Here is a 19,581-nt window from a genome sequence, read left to right on the forward strand (position 1 = left end):
ATTTAAACTTTCTTTGAACAGATATTGAACTTTCTACAAATTTTCGTTTTGTGTAAAAGTGGACACTATATCTGATTCAGAGGAGCCAAAAACGTACATTTCGGTTAATAAACCCCAAGTCTGTGCGATTTCAATATTCCTCTTTTGAGCGGGTAAAGAAAAATATCGATTTAAATTTGGTGGAAACAATCGATGTTGCAATCGATAATTCCTTAGCTGTATATTTTGTCACCATCTCTGCTTTACCCTTATCTTAATCAGTGGATATATGCAATAACCAAGAATTTCGGTGTGGGTTGAACCGTTCTAGTCTATGTTAATAATTTGTGAAATGGATTACTTGTTTATTTACAAGTTACAACGTATTTTGGATTTTAAGTTTGGGTTTCATCCAATTAATCTTTAGTTTTACCGAAATATATTGATGTTTGAATCGTAACCTATGGGAAATGTATTCCACATCTGTGCACATTATTATCTTATCTACTTAACTTCCTTGCTAGAAAGAGAGATGTGATATGTTAACAATTTTTAATTTTACATCGAAGATAACGAGACCCCTAAATTAGTGATGGGGTTTAACTTTATATTATGTGTTGGTGTATTACCATTCATTTTGCAATTAGTACAATGCCAGCTTCAATTTGGCTCGTCATTAAGTACATTATGCCCACAGTTATCAAATAAAGTTTGGATTGGTTATGCACCTAAAGGAAACAAAGAAGCTGGAACGTACACAGTGGCAAAGAAAATTACTGATCTTAAAACTTGCGTTACAGATTGTTGTAGAGACATTCACTGTAATGTTATTTTTATGTACAATACTACTTGCTACAAGGTATTTTAGTGTGTAATTTGTTAAAATGTATCTTATTTGTGCTCTTAGGAAAGTATATATTGATTTTTTTCAATTTTTCATTTAGATAGAATGTTATAGCAATGATTTATGTGAACCAGTTGAAAGACTTGAACCAAAATTTGGAAATAATGTACGAATGGTCTCAGTGAGGCCCATCCAAATAACACCATCATTTAATTGGGAATTACCGGATATTAATAATAGGTGAGCTAACTTCATTAATATTATTTCTATGTTGTATATTTTCTTTACATATATTACATACATATTTAAAATTTATTTAATAGTATGTATATACTTGTTTAGAATTCATGAGCACAAAATAAACGCTTTAATTTTAGGAATTTGCAGATAGTGTTATTTTTATTTATTTTTCACGGCATTTTTTTATGATAGTTTTAAATCTATTTAGTAAGTTTGGGATCAATTTATTCATTATTTTTCTGTAGACATAAAATAGTTTGACATTTATTTGCAGTGACGATCTTGCCATGGCTGGATCTGAAGTAGAAAACGTCAAAACTTGTGAACTCAACGAAGATTGTAGCATAAATGAAATTTGTCAAATATCATTTGGCGAACCTGGTGTATGTAAATGTCGAGCAGGATATAAACGCAATTCAGATAATTTATGCGAACCCATAAATGGTAAATGTGCAATATTTTTTTTACACATGTGATCCACTTTTTCATTTTTCTTTATCCTTAAATATTATTGATAATTAAAATATTTCTAACGTGCTTTTTATTCTATCTTTACAGTCTCTACAAACATGTTAATGTTTTCAAACGAATATTCAATTGTATAAAGTTTTGAAGGATTATGATCCTTACCACACAAGTCCGTTTCAAAGAAGCAACAATTTAAATTTGTATCTTAATTTGTAAATCTGTTTTAGAAAAAGAAATGATTTAATTAAAAATTAAACGAATTACGATTAGGACCATAATTAAAACTGCCACGTTAATAATTACCTGATAAGATATTAAAAATCAAAACAAATCACGGAACTATTAACCAACCACTGTTATGCAGTAATAAACTAAATTACATTTCTCGCCTCTACTTTAAGGGATTCTAAGAGCACTGCTACGTTACCGGTGGAAATAATAACTGGATGCGATTTTACTTAATGTTTCTTGAGTTTTTCGGAATTCGCAGCTATTTCTTTTTGAAATTATTTCAATTGCACTCTTATGCAATCACTTTTATTTGAAAAATGTTTCGAAAAGAACACTTAATAAAATTATTATATATTTTTTAAATATTGAAAATGGCTGATTAACTTAAAGTGCACTTTTTGTTTTAATTTTTTAGGAAACTCAAGTGGATCGCAGTTGATAACCAACCTACGTCCCAATAATTATTTTTCTACGCAGGCTTCGCTTCCTTCTTTCAGACCTAAGGTTGGTACAAAACCTTAAAAATAATAAATATTTAATAATCCACTTGTGGTTTTGGGGTCTAGCTTTTTCCTAAAATGCCAATCTTTGAGTTAAGTACAGTCTCATCTTCGATGTAATACTAATAAAAATTAAAAGTCAGAAAATTCCAATATAAAAGCAATCTGTTATCGATTTTACTTTTTATTTTAGCGTTTTATCGTTTGTGTGTTTTGTTTTATCCTAGATATGAAATAATTTTTTTTTTGTTTGTTTTACCAGACTTTTAACGTAGGAAGAGGAGATGTTTCAAGCCCTAGTCCTCCTAAAAAAATTCTAGTCGAAGTGATATCGAAACAAATCCGTCTTCCAGACAACGAAGTTGAGCTCATAGCGTCTACTATCCCAGCCGATATTTCTGGTATTAATAAATTCAATCTAAAAACACATTTGCATTGTTATTTTTTAGCGTACTTTGTATTGTTTAAATAAATTATTTGTTGAACGACTTTTTAGAAAAGAAACGTTACAGCTACAAGTGGACTCCTTTGTCACAGCCAGAAGGAAGTAGTGGAACCGTTAGTGAAAATCAAGGAGGTACATTAAAATTGAGTCATTTGACTGAAGGATTATACACTTTTAAAGTAACTGTTTCAGCTCCCGGCGAATTCGGTGAAACTGAAGCGAATGTTACTGTTTTACCACGTAAGATTTTCGATTTTTACATATATTTTTTTATTTTAAAACTAATGACAGCTTAAAATTTATTTATCACACCCTCGATAAATGTTTAGAAAAAAGGGAAAACAAACCTCCTCAAGCAATAGTACTACCTTCTCATCAGATTGTAAAACTACCAAACTCTTTAGCAGTCTTGGACGCATCATCTAGTAAAGATGATGCTGGAATAACTAAGTTTCATTGGGAATTGCAACAGGGTCCACTTGGCTATCAACCAAATCTTTCAGATTCCCAAACTTTACAGTTGAAAGATTTAAAGAAGCCAGGCAATTATTCCTTTAGGTGATTATAAAGTGTTCATATGTTCATAATACTCACATTTTTCTTTCATTACAGTAAAAATTATTTTTTTTATTTTATTTTTTTAATTATAGAATGACGGTGACCGATACCGATGGAGCTACCAATTCAACAGTTGCCAATATAACTGTATCTCAAGTGCCTGATTATCCACCAGAAGCGAACGCTGGTTCTTCTATAGTACTTTATTTACCAAGAAATAATGTTACACTGAATGGAAATTTAAGTTCTGATGATAAAGGCATTGTTTCTTGGGAATGGACTAAAAGCCCTAGTGACAGTGACAAAGCCGTTGATATGCAGGTCAGGATATTAAAAAAAAACAAAAACTACATAGCATTCATGAACTGGTGACAGACTAGCCACTTCTTCAGAGATCTTGAGATCCTTTATTGGCCATGCTGCCCATAACTATAACACATCCCTAACACTTGACCCCTATCTCTGGAGAACCTGGTAATTAACCAGTTATTGAAGGAAAATGTATCCCCAGATATAATTTTCTGTATAGTTTAACTAGAAATAGTCTTTCTGAATATTTAGGGAGGGCTTTGAAAGGGACGGGTTAATGCCCATCAGGCAATGGTGTATCTCTGAAGACGGCTCACACTTCTTGTGATAAAATTTCCTTTAAAATAACTTGTGTTTTACATAGAAATTGTAATGGGCATGAGTGATTGAGAGAGTATGATAATGATTAGTTTACCTGTGGGTACGATAGTTTAAATCAGTTTTGAGTGTGTTGTTTTGTTGTAACACCCGCGAAAATGCCAAGAATCTTGAAGAAATGGATAGTCCACTTCTATAACCTGAACCCATGCAAGTGGAGTTTTTTTTTTATATAGGAAAATATAAGTTAAAATTAAAAATAAAATAAATAACCGATTGATTAATTACAGAATACACATACACCTTATGTCCAGCTGTCACATTTAGAAGAAGGAATGTATACGTTCGTTTTGAAAGTAACCGATGATTCCGGCCAGTCGTCAAGTAGTGATGTCCATGTTTTCGTAAAACCTCCTACGAACAAACCTCCTTCAGGTATTTAGATCTTCAATCTCAACAGGACACAAAACTATGTTATTCATTATGAATACAGTCCCATTGTAAGAATTAATTTTTTTTTTTTTAGCTAATGCTGGTTCAAATATTACAATTGCACTGCCACAAACTTATATTTTACTTAATGGTTCACAGAGTTCAGATGACATTAGTATCGACAAATGGGATTGGGAGTGCGTAAGGTAAAGCTTGTGTGTGGTTTTTACAGCCTGTCAGAATTCTGAATTTCTTAGTAAGTTTGCTCCAATCTTTCCTGTTCATTTCTTTGAGCTTCCGTATCTTATCCCGAACCTGTTCCACTTTTACTAACCCTCTTCGATAAATTCTTTCTTAGGATTATTATTGAAGACATTGCTACACAGAACTTAACACTAATGTATTGATTTTATAAATGTATGTTTAAGAAGTTTTTTATTATTATTATTGTGTATATTTCACTTTAGAAGGAAAAAACAAACTATTGGAATATTAAAGATTTACTTCTTCTTGTGGGTAATATATTTTAAAACGCAAAATAAATAGGGAAGGGTTTACAGTACTAGATTCACTTTTGGAGATTCCGGTTTTGAATCCAGCTGCCGGCCCTTATATTTTTCTTGCTAGAAGCTTTCGGTGTTGGATAGTGTGTCTCTGTTTGCCGAAGGTGCACTAGAAAAGACTCCGGGCAAATGATCGCAGATTTTGACGCCCTTAAATTAAAAAAAAAATAATAATAATAAATACTGCCGCAGTCTGTGGAAGGTTGTAATCAACAAAGTTAGTTGCTTTTTGTGTGTAAAGCCAGACTTTGTGTTTGTTTCAGTGGGCCTAGAAAAGTTGTATTTCTAAACAGTAACACTTCTGTGGCTAATGCTACTGGTTTAACTAAGGGGGAATATCTATTTAAGCTGACCGTTACCGACGGAGATGAGAATTCTGCTTCGGACACTGTTGCTGTAACCGTGACACAGAGTGAGTTAAATACTCAGTATTTTTTGAAAATGATTATAGCAGATTAAAGATATTTCTTCAAATGGGTTGAAAAGCTTTTTCCTAAATGCAATTTCTCCTTAGATATCAACTTTCTTGACATTGCTTCGACTTTTATTAAAATTTATAGAGTTTTTAAATTTGTTATCATATGTTTTAAGATAAAAATCAACGTCCAAAAGCCAACGCTGGTGGAGATCAAACTTTAACACTTCCTGTTGGAGTATTAATTGTAAACGGTTCCCTTTCTACTGATGATCTGGGCATATCTAGATGGCAATGGACAAGAGAGCTAACGAGCCTTGCCATGGGCACAATCATTGATCATTCAGATACTTCACCTGTTCTCATGGTCAGTATTTTTTAATTAAGTTATTTTTTTTTGAAGAGATTTTTCATGAAAATTAAATTTGTGGATTCTCCAAGGAGGTTTTCTTAAATTTTTCCATTGAAGGGAACTAACATTTGTATAAGTTCGAAATTCAAGAATCGAGTAAGAGAAAGTTATGAGAATATTCTCACTAGATTTATTTAAAAATCTGATTCTTTTTAAATAAAAATATAAAACAAAATTACAAGATTCAAGGAAATGTAGATTATCCTCTTTTTTGTTAAGGTAACAAATGTGGTGGCTGGAAAATACGAGTTCAGATTAAGAGTTACTGATGATCAAGGTGAATGGGATGAGGACAAAGTATCGATCATTTTAAAGCAAGGTAAAATAAGAGCGATTATTTGACTATTGATATATGTTGTATGCCTCGTAAACAATTTAAAAGTTAGTAGTCATTTACTTAAACTTCTTTATTTAAATTTGGGTTCCCTGTGTTGGATTGAGGTGAAGAAAAATTTGTTTCTAAAATGTCCGTTAGTTAAAGCTTCAGTGGCAATTTATTCGTTGAAAGTGCAACTTAATCTACGAATTTAGCAAAGCAGTATATATATTTTCTAGAAGAACATATTGTAAAGAAAGGTTTATTTTAAATTGTGTAGTGGGCGGACATAGTAAGGAAATATTGTTTGTATTGTAATCCACAATTTAACATAATCCTGGCCTATTATTTACCATTGTGCAATAGAAGAAATGTTATTAAGTGTTCAATAAATTCAATAATTTTATGTATTGTCCTTTCAGATAGTGAACTTCTGAACCTTGTGGAACTCACGCTAAATATAGATGTTGGTAAACTTACACAAGCTCAACGTGATTCTGTACTTCTGAAATTGGGCATGCTGTTAAGGGATGCTTCACAGCTTGTTGTACGAGACCTAAGATCAGATAATAGTGGTCGAGCTAAGTTAGTTTTCTATGTAACTAGTCCTTCTGGTTCAGTGCCAGGGCCTCAAGTAGTTACCACGTTGAAACATAAGCTAGCACAGGATTCATTTTTACTTCAGATGTCTGTGGTAGATATTAGAACTACAGTCTGTCAAAATAACTGTTCAGGTAATTAGATATTTATTTTATTAAGTAAACCAAAAATCTTTAAAATTATTCACTCATCTTTACAAGTTATCAAGAAAGTTCTCTTACTAGCAAAAACACATAGTCCTCGCTTGAATTATGACAAAATTATTTTTATAAATGGGTAACCATTGTAATTAATTTCAAAACGAAATTTAAATATACATAAAAAATAGAATTAAGTAAAAGAAAAAGCTTTACGTTTTTAAATTTGTTTAAATCATGGTTCTGTTATTATTTAAAGAAGGTTTTATTCTTTTACAGATATAGTTAGATTAGATTACAGAGCCGTGACGTGTATTTCAAATTAATATGTAAATATTGAAACAAAAGTCTTGGTCATAATAAGTTTCTTTTCATTTTCCTAGGACATGGAGTATGTGACCAAGAAACAAGAGTGTGTTACTGTGAATCATTTTGGATGCCTGATTTATTTAAGAAATACATGGGTGACGGTGACTCGAACTGCGGTAAATATTCTAATTTATTTATTTAAAACTGATTTTGAATGCTTAAAAAAATATACAAAAATTGAAGTCCTTTTTAATTGAAGTATGAAATGGAGTATGAATCGTATGCAGAAGCCTGTGATGTAAATCCATTATTACGTAGGTTTGTTTTAGTTTTAAATTCATCGACGTTCACGTTATAAGACCTTCCTTATCTGAAATTTTGAAATATCTTAATTTGTATTTATTCTCCATGAGTAAATGTTGTTACAGAGTAGCACACAGTTGGTGGCAATTTTTGTTAGTGTGTTGACCAGGTAACACAGATCAATGAACCAATTTTAATTAAATTCTAATTTTAAATTAGCCCATACTCTTGTTCAACATGTTGCAGGAGTTCAGATAAAACAGACTTTACAAAATACCTTCATGATATTATCATACTTTTAAAGTATCTAGAATCTGCGAAACTTTTTTTCTCCTGAATATATTTATGCCAACCCCCCCCCCCAAATCTATTGCGATAAAAAGAGACTGAGCAATGATTTTTTGAACGCCATAAAATACAATTTGTTTTTGTTTAATCTACTTAATCAATTGCTTAATTACTAACATTGTTATCATTATTTTAAGGTTGGAGCATTTTATATGTAACTATTGCATTATTAAGTTTGACTGTAATCGTCGGAAGTGCAATATGGGGCCTGGTTTGTCTGTTTTCAAGATTATGCAGGTGGCGACACACATCCAATGATAAAACTAAATATGCCCTTCTTGAGAGTACTGAACAAATACGACGTAAGAGTTTTATTTTTATGCTTTTTTTTTTTAGGTTTTGTGTCGTTAATTTTCATTTTTTTTTTTTCAAATTAATTTAATTAACAAACTAGAATGATATCTTCAGCGTAACGAACTTTAAAATTAAGATTAACTCGATTAATCTTGTTTGAAGTTCTCTTAAAAGAACATTAATCAGCTCCTTAATAGACTTTTAATAAAATGAGTAGATTAATTTGGTCGTAATCAAGGAATTAATCATTATAAATCATTGCAAAACTAATTTAATCATAATTTTAAGATATTCTTTGATAAAAAGCGAAGTTGTATTAGCAATTTTTAAGCAATGAAGATCGTATTAAGGGATTTTTTTTAAAAAAAACTGCTTATTGCAATTACTTCTAAACCTAAATCACAATCATAAGTAAAGTCAATAGGCCTAAAGAAATGTTTTTAGACAGCTTTACGGTCAACTTCATTTGCATTAAGGGGCCATGGAAAGAAGCGGATAATTTTACTAATTCATATATTAATACGTATTTTATAATTTCAGGATTCATTATTATGTATTATGTTCATTTTGCTTCGTGTTTGTATATATTCATGTGCTTAGCTTGACTGCAAATACTGTTCTTTCGTTTCCACAATAAGTCAATCACCTGTAAAAACATTTTTTTTATTTTGTTTATTTAAAAATAAATATGGTAACAAACCTACAATCATTTAATTGCGATAAAAACATTCTTATTATTCTTTAAAACTCATTCAGAAAACATGAACATTATTTTTTTATTTTTTCATATGTTTTCGCAAGGTTTGATCCAGCCTAATATTTAGCATAGTTGCTTTGATTTTTTTGTTTCTCTTCTATTCTTTTTTTTTCAAAATACCCGAGTTTTCATTTTCAGTAAGTGTCGCTTATTCTTCACGGAATTACTTTAATTTTTCTTTTGTCTCTTTTTTGTACTCGTGAACTCAGAATAAAATTATAAATGTATTTAAAGCAAAATAATGAAGTTGTAATTGCAATCAGTTATGTATTTTTTGGTAAGATTTTTATTTATTTTTTTTTTATTTATTGCACTGAAAAATGGCGATAGAGTCAGTCGTTTGTGGAAAGCATGAGACTCCATCTGGAGGTGTCATCGAAAAGTATCTATTCTCATCCATAAATTTGAAATCTTACAGCAGATTTCCAAAATATTCTAACATTTTTCCTCCCCTCCATTGCATAAAAATAAGAAGTAGCCAAGCTTCTTCGCACAAGATGGTTTTTAAAAAATCTAAATGCGGTATTTAGTGTAAATTTACAAAACTTTGTGAAGAGCAACAATGAAATGTGGGCAGATGTTTTTAGTTTCCCGATGTGGGTAAATATTCCAAAGATAACTTCATCTGTATTTGTATGTTAAGTCTATATTTATTAATCCGAAATGGCATTGAAATTAAAGTCACTTTGAAATGGCACTTTCTTAGCCTACATACCTCCCTCTTCAAGAAGGTACTCCATTATTGGATTTTCAGAAAACAAAAACAAAAAATGATTCAAATGTATGATCTAGATGTATATGTTCCACGTCTTATATTCATTTAATCTAGAATTAAGACATAGAATTTTGATATGTTTTATCTTCTCTTTTTTGTTGTGTGGAATTGAGACATGAACTCTTACCAAAAAAAATCATAGCATTTGAAATATAGAGCTATAAAAGTATGTTGTAAATATCTTGAGTGACAAAGTGATAATCGAAGAATTAGAAGAGAGAATAAGAATGCAGAAATAATTAAATACAATAAAGAAAAGAAAACTACTAGTGTAACTTGGTCACTCAATGAGAGGTAAAAAGGGCGAATTATTACAACCGATTATGCAAAGTAGAATACAAAGAAGGCACAGTACTGGCAGAAGACGTCGTTAATGGTTAAGGAATCTTCGAGACTGGTTTCGTGTCGGCATCAAATCTTAATTTCTAGCCGCTGCGGACCAAGTAAAAATAGCCATGATGTTAGTCAACCTCCGGCAACATTGAGTTGAAAAATAAGAAAATTTAATTAAAAGATATTTTAAAAAAAGTTAAAAATTCCCTTGTGAGGTTTATTGAAAACTGCTAATTCTTTTTAAGCTATTTTGATAGCTAAGAGAAGCTCGGACCTCAGGGTGGTGCTCAAAAGAAATACTGAGTTTGAGCTTCCTATAGATTTTTTAGCTAGTGTTTTCGATAATACACAGATACAGACGGTTTTCAAGTTTAGGATCCTCGAAATCACACATATATAATTTTAGCCGTCAAAACATGCTTATTACTTAAATCTGGCTGCTTTTAGATTTTCATATATTATCTGTGAAGGGTTTATCAAGTTTGGATGGAGAATTCGATTTCAGTTGACACTTTCAATTTCACACTCTGCACCAAACTGACTGTTTAAGAAACTTTCTATTAATGTTAATAAATTATGTAAAACGAAACCAATGAAACAAAAAAATTCTCTAAACAGCCAGTCAGTGTGGTGTTTGACTGAAGATTAACTGTAAGAAGTTATCCTACTTGTGTATATTGGTCTCATATTTTCACTTACCTGTACTGTCCAATTAATTATGGCTTCTAATTTTCAAATTATTTAGGTAGCAGGGCGAATTAAGAAAATGGCCTGCTTTCACTGTCGAATTACAACAATTTCAAATTATTGTTACATTAAATTCTGTTGATTGATTTATTGGTCTTATAAAATAGTAATAATTACTTTATTGGTGTTGGATAAGACGGGATTTTTATGGTTCAATTAGTCTTTAAATAAATTTTACAAACACGGTGTGGTTAAAAGTAACTCAAATTTTCTCAAACCATTGAAGATGAGTTATATTGAGTTAAATGAGTTACATTTGGTGAAGAGATACGAGAAAAAAAAAACATATAAAATTACTTGTTTTTAGCAGATGAGAGAAAGAGAAAAAGGTTTCGCAAAAAATCCAGGGCGAATCACGCGCAATCACAAGGTAAGAAGTTGGAAAGTTTAATTTATTGTTCACAAACTTTGAGACAGAAAAACAAAATCATTTTTAGTTTTTTCAAATCGTATGTTTATTTTAATTTTGTGTTTGTTTGTTTTTCAAATTAATAATATTCGATGTTAAGTGTTTAACTGAAAATCTTTTTATTAAACAGAAACTTAAAATATATAAATTTTGAGCACTCTAAATTCTTTTGTTGTGCTTCATTAGTGAAAGCAGGCATCGAAATTTTCTCACTAAAAGCAACGATTTAATTGGTTTAAATGTGTTGCTTCATTAATAATAACATTGCTTTTTTTTTTCCTTTTCAAGATTAGGTACTCTCACTTAACGACGTGAATTAGTCTCAGAATTAATTACTCAATAGTAAAGTAAGTTGGTGAACAGATTGAGCTCCTTCTCGTTTCCTTATAAGATTAAAAGATCATTTGGCTTCGCAACATTACTACATAGAAAGATTTCTGTTTTTTTTTTGTACCTTTTAATTAAAAACACGACTATAACTTCTTCATTTCAGACCTTTCTGTGTCTACCTCTTTGCCCCTTAAAGTGGGTTGATGTTTTTGATTTGTTATACAATGTTAACCAAAAATGTTATTGCTAATGTTTACTTTTATGTTGTAGCTTATGGACCAGAAATACAATTTTGTTATCTAATTAATATTAAAATGTTTAATTAACTCTATGTCAAAACCCATAACGTAATCTTGGACGAGTTTTTGGAAACATTCCACTCATGTACTGTGTCTCCGACTCTATGAGCCGCCAGTTTACGTTTGAGTTGTCACCTGTTATTCTAAGAAGATTAAATCGTCTTAAACTTCCCAACCCTTATGGTAGCTTCGTCGCTGGTTCAAACACTCAGGGTTCTCATCTAAGCTAATTTTGTGTAAATGCTTTTTTTTTTTCTAGCCCGAAAGCATTCTAAATAACTGAGTCTTTCCTCTCTAATTTAAAAAGGAAAGACTCCTATCACTTCCACACAACAGTTGTATCCGGGCGTCCTAATCTTATTTTAATGTGAGCATTAATAAAAATTTGTTTGTCTCCTCAAAAGCTTTTCCACACAAATTTTTCGGCAAGCTATATCTTCTGCTGCCAAGACAAGCTGTATTTTCTTCCCCAAAGATAGTTTTATAGAGAATTATATAAAATATTCATTTCGCCAACCAATGATTATTTGAAACAATACCTTTATTGATAGTCTTTTTTTTAAAGTCGTTAAGTTTAAAATGCATGTTGTCAAGTGAGAAGTACCTAACTCTTAATTAATTAATGTTACTTCAAGCTATCACTGAATGATTTACTTTCGCAATTCTATTTGTCAGAAGCTCTGAATTAGCAATTTACCTGAGCAGCTTGAAATATATTTTGTGCTTTATTTAATCATCCCTGATTATATTATATTAGTTTATTTCCTTTTTCTTTCTTTTTTTTGTGGTGCTTCATTTAATATTTTATTGTACGTTAGCTAAACTGAAATTAGAAAATATGCGTTTTCGTGAAGATATATGCCATCTTAAAAAAGAAAGATGCCTGTTTTAAGATTCTTTAAATTTTCATTTTATTCTGATGGGTAAGCTATAAACTCTCCTAATCTCGCATACTTACTAGCATTTACGTCAAATAAAGCACCATAATTAAGTAAATTATGCGAGCTCATGCAAAATTTAGTTTACACATTTTATTTCTTTTACTGCTGAATGTAACAATAATAGTGTTTCCTAATTTTTAAATCTTCAACGATAAGTTATTCGCTTCTTTGTTTAAATTTTCAATTGTACTCGCATTTTTGAATTAATTTGAATCGAACCTAAAAAAAACTTAATTAAACGTGTAGGAGAAGAAATTTAAACGAACATTAGTGAATTTCAATAATGTCTCTAGAAATGGAATGTATACAATTTTTGGCTGTTTCGAATGCTTTGTTGGTTTCTTAGAAATAATATTTCACTTCGATATTATTAATAATTTATTAATATCTTATTATTATCTTATTTAGAGATAATTTTAATATTCTCACTTAAGTGTGCATTTGACTGAATGTTTTTCTATTGGTGTGTCCTGTACTTATTGGCACTAGTAGCGCAAACTCTTCCTTAGAATTTGTTTAATTTTTGTGAGTGTTTTTTATTAACACTCATGGCCCTATTTATTTTGTTTTCCGTATTTTTTATTATGTGTTTAAAAAGCAATAAATTATTAGATCGTAATTTTTACATGTAACATTATTATTTATTGGCTAGATTTGCATTCTGTCGTGGATTAGCTGCTTCTTCAGGAATCTTGGGCATATTTTCTTCACGGTGTAAGACAGTTTCCTAGGCCTAATTAAGTCTACCTAATTGCTTACCCTTCTCCAATTTTTCGATTTCTCGAAAACCTAAAGCAACCCAGCTTCCTGACTAGACCAAAAATTATTCATTAATTAAAATTATTAAAAGAGATGTTTTGTCTCGTCTTACTCATCTAGGCTCTCTTACTCCTTTGGTCAAGGTCTACACTTCAAAGCTATTGGTTGCGACAGGTATGGTTATATTAGGTGATACTTCTCCCAGATTTTTGTGTTCCTAATTTTCAGAAAACATAAAGCTCTTCATTCTCATCAGGTCCAAGAATATACATCTCCGACTAGGTAAAGATATTTAAGAAAAGCATCCACTTTTAAACATCTTCTTCAGATCAGTTCCTGTGGTATCTGCATGGTACTTGCAGATTCGTTTCTAATACCTTCTCACGACATCTAATTCTCTGCACGTAGTAGTAATCTGTCATCAATGTAACGTAGAAAAAAAAAGTAAATACGAACTTATGGTCTTAGTAAAACTGATGCATCGTTGAACTAAAAAACAAAGCATTCTAAATAGATCAAGTTTACACGATAGAATTGTATTTGTCATTTAACTCTCTTCACATTTGCTAAAATTTTTCTTGTCGCAACCTCTTTTCGTAAAATAATTTTTAATCTTGCTACAACTATTTTTTAACTATTAAATTTGTTTATTTAATTTTTTTTCAGTGCCTATGGATAAAGTAATACTATCGGACAGTGATACAGATTCTGATGTACTCTTTGAAAACAGACATGGTAAAACTAATGGAACAAAAAGTTCACGAAATGGTTATAAATCCGATAGACGAATTAAAACTTGATTGGTACTATTTTGGAATGTTTTAAAATATTGGATAGTTTAAATTTCAAAGATGGAGATTATAAAATTAAACGAACAATGTGGATTAATTCCAAAATTTTCAATTTGTTTTGAACTAGAAAAAAAAAAAAAGTTTTCGAAAGAATAATCGAAAAAAAAAACGAATACATGTTATTTCATTTGTTAATGACAAGCAAACAACTTAAATTTGTGGTCTCTTTCATAAATTTTCTTCTTATTTAGTGTTTTAAATGAGTATACTTCTTTATCGATAAAATTCAAATCCAATTTTTACATAGATTTATGTAAAAAGTAGGATGGATAAACACTATTAGATTAATAATTTGTACATTCCTCCTTTTTTTTATTCATTCCTAATACTTTTCTAATATTAGAAGCTTCACTTTTTGTACTTAAAGGAAAAACTTGAAAAGTTTAACCTGCAACTCTTCTTTGGTGCAAAAAATTGGTGTCTTTTAAAAGGAATATAGTATTGTCTAAAAAATTTATTTATTTTCTAGTCAAATTATTGTTTTATACTTTTTATTTTTGATTTATTAAAAAAAATAATAATACCTAAGTCCCCTTTTTAATGTTAAATTTATGAATGTGATTAAAAATGTATTAAAAATTTGAGTTACCAATATAATTTATTTAAAAAAAAAGGAAATTATTCACGTTCTTAGATTAAAGAATTTTGGTTTCTTATATTATAGATTTACATATAAAATAATTCTATTAAAGCAGTGTATTATAAACTATTATTACAAACAGTATAAAATCTTGAAAGAATATTAAAAAATACAATAACCTTTGCAAAGCAAGTACAATACTATTATTTTCTTTTCGAGTATTTTCTTAATTAGAAATATGCCGACAGTAAGTAAATATTTAAGATACTAAGTGAAATAGCATTGCACAAAAATGTCTCATAATAAAAAGGATGTATTTGAATTTAATTTAAATGCAAAATTTGTATAATGAAGACAAATGAAATTATATGATTATTGATTGAAACAATTTTACAGAAAAAATGTAACAGAACAAAAATATCATGAACAAAAAATATGTGTCAATATATTATAGTTTATTTATCTAAGATTTGTCTTCTTCCTACACACGTGATAAGAAAAATTCCACCTTCTCATCCATACGATACATCTGCGTTTCAGAGCGGTCAAATTCACATGATTGTGTTCGGCAACCGACAAAAACGAAAGATCGTTCTGATGTGTGATTTGCTACTTACAATCTTTAATATCATCAGTTGATTAGCAGTAATAGTTGTAGGTGATAAAAAAGTAAGTGTAAGTGAAACTCTCTTGTTAAATCAAACATCTCTGATCTGAAGATATGTAGATCAAATTCCGTAAATAGACGTTAACACAAAAAATAAATTAAAAAAAAAAAAAAAAACGCGTGCTATGTCGGATAAGATCAATGTCTTATTTATTTAGATCTTATTCTGCACTATTTTTGTTTATGAAGTTTTAGATTCTTCTTTCATTCTCGTCGGCAACTTGTTTAATTTTCCAGATTTCAATTACGCTATTCCAAACTTTACTTTCAAAGCTTTCATTTAAGCATGCTTTTGGATTGTTATGAAGAGAGTAGAATCAAAAATTCCGGATTCAAGAGTTGTGTTCGCCTCCTGATAGGAAGCAACCCTAAATGGGAAAACAAGAAAGAAAAAGAGGTAAATTCATTAAATTAAAACTTTTTTATTCAACTTTCTTGTACAAATTTTTTTTCACATTAATAATTACGTCTGGGTGGCAAAAAGCGTTTATTAAATCTTTAACTGTTACTGTCTTAGTATCTGGAACTTTAAACTCTTTCGGATTTTTACATTTTCTTAAGTTCTTGACAATATTATGCAATGAATCTGTAGGTATTGTGAAATCCTTTAAATACTCGATATTAATCACTTCATTTTTGTTTTCTAACTTCAACTTTTTCACTTTTTCAACACACCATGAAAGTTCATCAATATTTTGATTGATTTTGAAATCTATCAGGTCTCTCTGAAACAATCAATACATCTTTAAAGGTTTTTTTTTTTGTATATAGTGATATGTACATACTCGAATCTTAATACAAAAGAAACCGGACCTCATTTGGATTTAAAATTTTATTAACATCTGTGCCGTCCAGCTCTTTTACTACTGATGAGACGAAAAATTTCACTAAACTTTCATCAACTCTGCTTTCAGTGTCTGACTCCTACTAAAATTTTTAGTTAGTACTTCACGTTAAAACAAATAATAAAAAACATTAAAAACAATAAGTTGCGGCTTATGCTCATTATATACCAGTTTATAAATTAATTACATACCACTGGTATCCATGTATTGACGCTAATTGCAGAAGTAACATTTTCCACATAATGCCACCAATGCTTTGGAACATAGAGTATGTCTCCAGGTTGTAGAATGACGCATCGTGCATTCTTAATGTCTAGAATTGAATTATTAAAAAAGCAACTGTATTGATAAAAATGATCGAGCATTGCTTAATGTAGTGGTGAGCAAAATATGACTTTACGAATACTCCAGCCCAGAAACTAAAATACCGAAGATATGTACCTTTTTTTCTCCCCATGGAAACTTCTCTTTAAGAAGTTCTAGGGAAATTATGAGGTGGGCTTCTCTCTAGGGTGAATTTCGTGTGCTACTGGTTTTACTAACTATATAACTTGGTGAGAGAAATAAAAACCAACAATGAGAAGATGTTAAAACCTTAAGCAAATTGATCAATTCCGATGAGATGGCCTTAAAAATTGTCGAATGGGTGCCCAAGGAAAGAAGAAAGAAGTGAGGGGTAAATCAGAGCTGGAAATGTACGACGATGTGTAAAAGCCAGTGGCTGAAAGGTTAGAAGGAACTAGAATGATGAATGACAGAAAGTACTCTTGTCTGAAAACCTTAAAACAACTATTAGAGAGAGAGAAAAATAGTCCAATGTAAAATATTTAAATCTGATACCTGGGAAGGGATGGCAGGTGCATGCGAAATTGATATCACTGTAAACACTGGATTCCTCGTATGGTACTCTAGTGGGTGATAAACTGTTAGATTCTAGAGGATCAAACAGTAACCACACTTTCCTATGCTAGAAAAAAAAATCATTATCTTCCAAAACTTAATAAAAATAGAATTATTTAAAAATAAATTAAAACTACTGACTTTCCATACAGCTGAGCTACAATATTACACCCGTAGGAATCAAAGTGGCATGGAGTATGTGCACCTTCCGTTCCAATCCATAACGTGGAATCTTCTGCACCCCTTTCTGGAAATCCGACACAGCTCCAGTTGATGTCCTTATGAAATTCACAGTGCAAACAGTAGCTATCTTTATTACATACAATTCCATAAAATTAATACAATAATACAATTACATAAAAAATTAATGGCAGAGAAAGTTTTAATGTCCTAACTTAGATCCTTAAAGGTTGGTCAGAAAGCCTTCCTAATCTTAATCTGTCCTATCCTCCAGCTCTATATGCTTAATTAAACTTGAGTGGGAACTGATTAACAAAGGGATAAGATATTCATATCCGAAAAGCCCTGACAATTCAGAGTCAGTTGATATACTTACACAATTATTAATATAACTTAAAATTCTCGGGATAAATATATAATTTACTTATTCCAAGTTTCAGTTACAACCTTCGTAACAGTATTGAAGCAAATGCATTATTAAAAGTATTAATTCATTTTTCGAGTGACTTCTAATTATCGAGTACTGGCCTTGTTAGGAAGTTAAGAGTAACTTGTTGAATTACATCTGTCTTGAACTTTTACTCTACTGACTAAGAAGCAGCTTTTTTTCTAAGTATATAATTCACGCATCAGGTTTTGTGAAGGAACGATTTTATTTCTTCAACAATCTTCACCAATGCAAATAATAAATGAATGAGAATAATTACCTTAAAAACTTCGCTAAACCATGTTGATAGGTGTTTATAGTCAAAATATAACCATGTATTATCAATTTCGAAAGATTTATTGAAATTTTCAAAAAATTCTGACACTGTCAAAGAACTGGTCTCACAATTTGTTTCCCAGATTGGTTCCTACACAAATAGAAGTGTTTTGTACAACCAATCTACAAAATTAAAAATAAATTACGGGTATCTACTCATGTTTCACTTATTAATAAAACTCACTTCTGAACATTTGTTACAACCTTTCCTAAATGGATATTTGTCATTCGATTCTCCTAAAGTTTTCTTCCATTCTTCAATTGACCAACTTTTACATTCCCAATCAAGTAAATTTGTAAAAACTAATGGCACTTTGGAAGACAAAATTTCATGAGTTTTAAACATTTGTGCGAAGATAACACTTTAAATGAAAATTTTAAAATTCTGGAACAAAAGTAAATTAATAATAATCTTCCCACAATATAGTAATAAAAAATAAATGCTGGAAAAGCCACGAATGGGATGAATGAATTCTTTAATGAAGTAATTAAGAGTTTTGATCAATAACACAAAACATAGCCTTTCATTTCTAAAGAAAAACCCTGAATGTAACCTTAAAAGAACTTAATTGATTTAAATTTTGTAATTTTAGAAAAATTAAAACTGGAATAATTTTTTGAAGAAGTTAATTTTGGTACAAAAAAAATATTAAAAGATCATTTTTCAAAAACTATTTTTACTTCGAGAGAGTCGGAATTCTATTAGTTAATCTGGTTATGCATCCAGTAAAAAGATCAAGTCCCAATTTTATAAAGTAAGCAATGTTAATTTTAAAGTAATACCCTTAATTAAAATGGTAGAAAATTTTAACTATAAATGTTATTTTATAAAAGATCCCCAGATTTTAAACTGAGGAAAATAAGTAAGTTATTAGTTTTAATTCCTTAAATTTTCATTATATATATGTACAAATATATTCCTACGTTCAAGATTTTGGTGCCAGCATTTGGTCTTCGCTTACGTTTTTGGATCGGCATTCGGCCAAAAAATAGAATGATTAACACAAAAATGTGTATATTTCAAAAGAGGAATCTTTTGTATAGCTTAGCAAAATTAAAAGTTTTACTTTATGGCAAATAGGGTATTTTACGGATTATTAGAAGGGGATATAATTGAATGCGAAAGAACCATCTTACATCTAATCTTATCTAATTAATATTAGTATTTGATACCGTAATTCACATCGATCATGAAACGAGAGAAAATGAACGTTTGAAGAAAATTTATAATTGTAACAGAAAATCTTTTGAGTGTCTAATTTTTTTATTTCATATTTTGTAAGCAGAGTCAATAGACTATTTCAAACTGGTGGGAATGATATATATTTCTATTTTCTTTAATTTATCTCAAACATTATTTTTGATTTTTTTCAACATTTTGCTTATAACTGGAAATCGGAAGAAGTAAGAAAATTCCTTTTTAT

General features: G+C 30.1%; 2 protein-coding genes across 6 annotated transcripts; one reads left to right on the forward strand and one right to left on the reverse strand.

Moving 5' to 3' along the window:
* Positions 1–230: 230 nt before the first annotated feature.
* LOC141450750 (dyslexia-associated protein KIAA0319-like protein) lies at positions 231–15,269 on the forward strand. 3 transcript variants are annotated; one of them, XM_074121494.1, is made up of 18 exons: positions 231–838; positions 924–1,063; positions 1,338–1,507; positions 2,178–2,266; positions 2,525–2,663; positions 2,759–2,947; positions 3,037–3,265; positions 3,358–3,586; positions 4,183–4,327; positions 4,419–4,530; positions 5,151–5,299; positions 5,479–5,669; positions 5,934–6,033; positions 6,453–6,764; positions 7,151–7,252; positions 7,865–8,029; positions 10,941–11,003; positions 14,038–15,269. In XM_074121494.1, exons 1-18 carry the CDS (start codon positions 572–574, stop codon positions 14,169–14,171), a joined length of 2,925 nt encoding a protein of 974 aa, XP_073977595.1. In that variant the 5' UTR covers positions 231–571; the 3' UTR covers positions 14,172–15,269. The 3 variants fall into 3 exon arrangements, with proteins under 3 accessions (XP_073977595.1, XP_073977596.1, XP_073977597.1); XM_074121495.1 differs by having other exon boundaries at positions 10,944–11,003; XM_074121496.1 differs by lacking the exon at positions 10,941–11,003 and having other exon boundaries at positions 232–838.
* Positions 15,270–15,871: 602 nt separating this feature from the next.
* On the reverse strand, positions 15,872–18,862 carry HSPBAP1 (HSPB1 associated protein 1). 3 transcript variants are annotated; one of them, XM_074121508.1, is made up of 7 exons: positions 18,342–18,861; positions 18,102–18,248; positions 17,356–17,492; positions 17,155–17,276; positions 16,506–16,627; positions 16,283–16,393; positions 15,872–16,194 (listed from the first exon to the last, which is right to left on the reverse strand). In XM_074121508.1, exons 1-7 carry the CDS (start codon positions 18,501–18,503, stop codon positions 15,892–15,894), a joined length of 1,104 nt encoding a protein of 367 aa, XP_073977609.1. In that variant the 5' UTR covers positions 18,504–18,861; the 3' UTR covers positions 15,872–15,891. The 3 variants fall into 3 exon arrangements, with proteins under 3 accessions (XP_073977609.1, XP_073977610.1, XP_073977611.1); XM_074121509.1 differs by lacking the exon at positions 15,872–16,194 and having other exon boundaries at positions 16,320–16,415; positions 18,342–18,862; XM_074121510.1 differs by lacking the exon at positions 15,872–16,194 and having other exon boundaries at positions 16,320–16,396; positions 18,342–18,860.
* Positions 18,863–19,581: the final 719 nt, after the last annotated feature.

This window comes from Rhodnius prolixus, unplaced genomic scaffold (genome assembly GCF_049639745.1).
Source record: "Rhodnius prolixus isolate KJV_2025 unplaced genomic scaffold, Rpr scaffold_8, whole genome shotgun sequence".
Taxonomy (NCBI): domain Eukaryota; kingdom Metazoa; phylum Arthropoda; class Insecta; order Hemiptera; family Reduviidae; genus Rhodnius; species Rhodnius prolixus.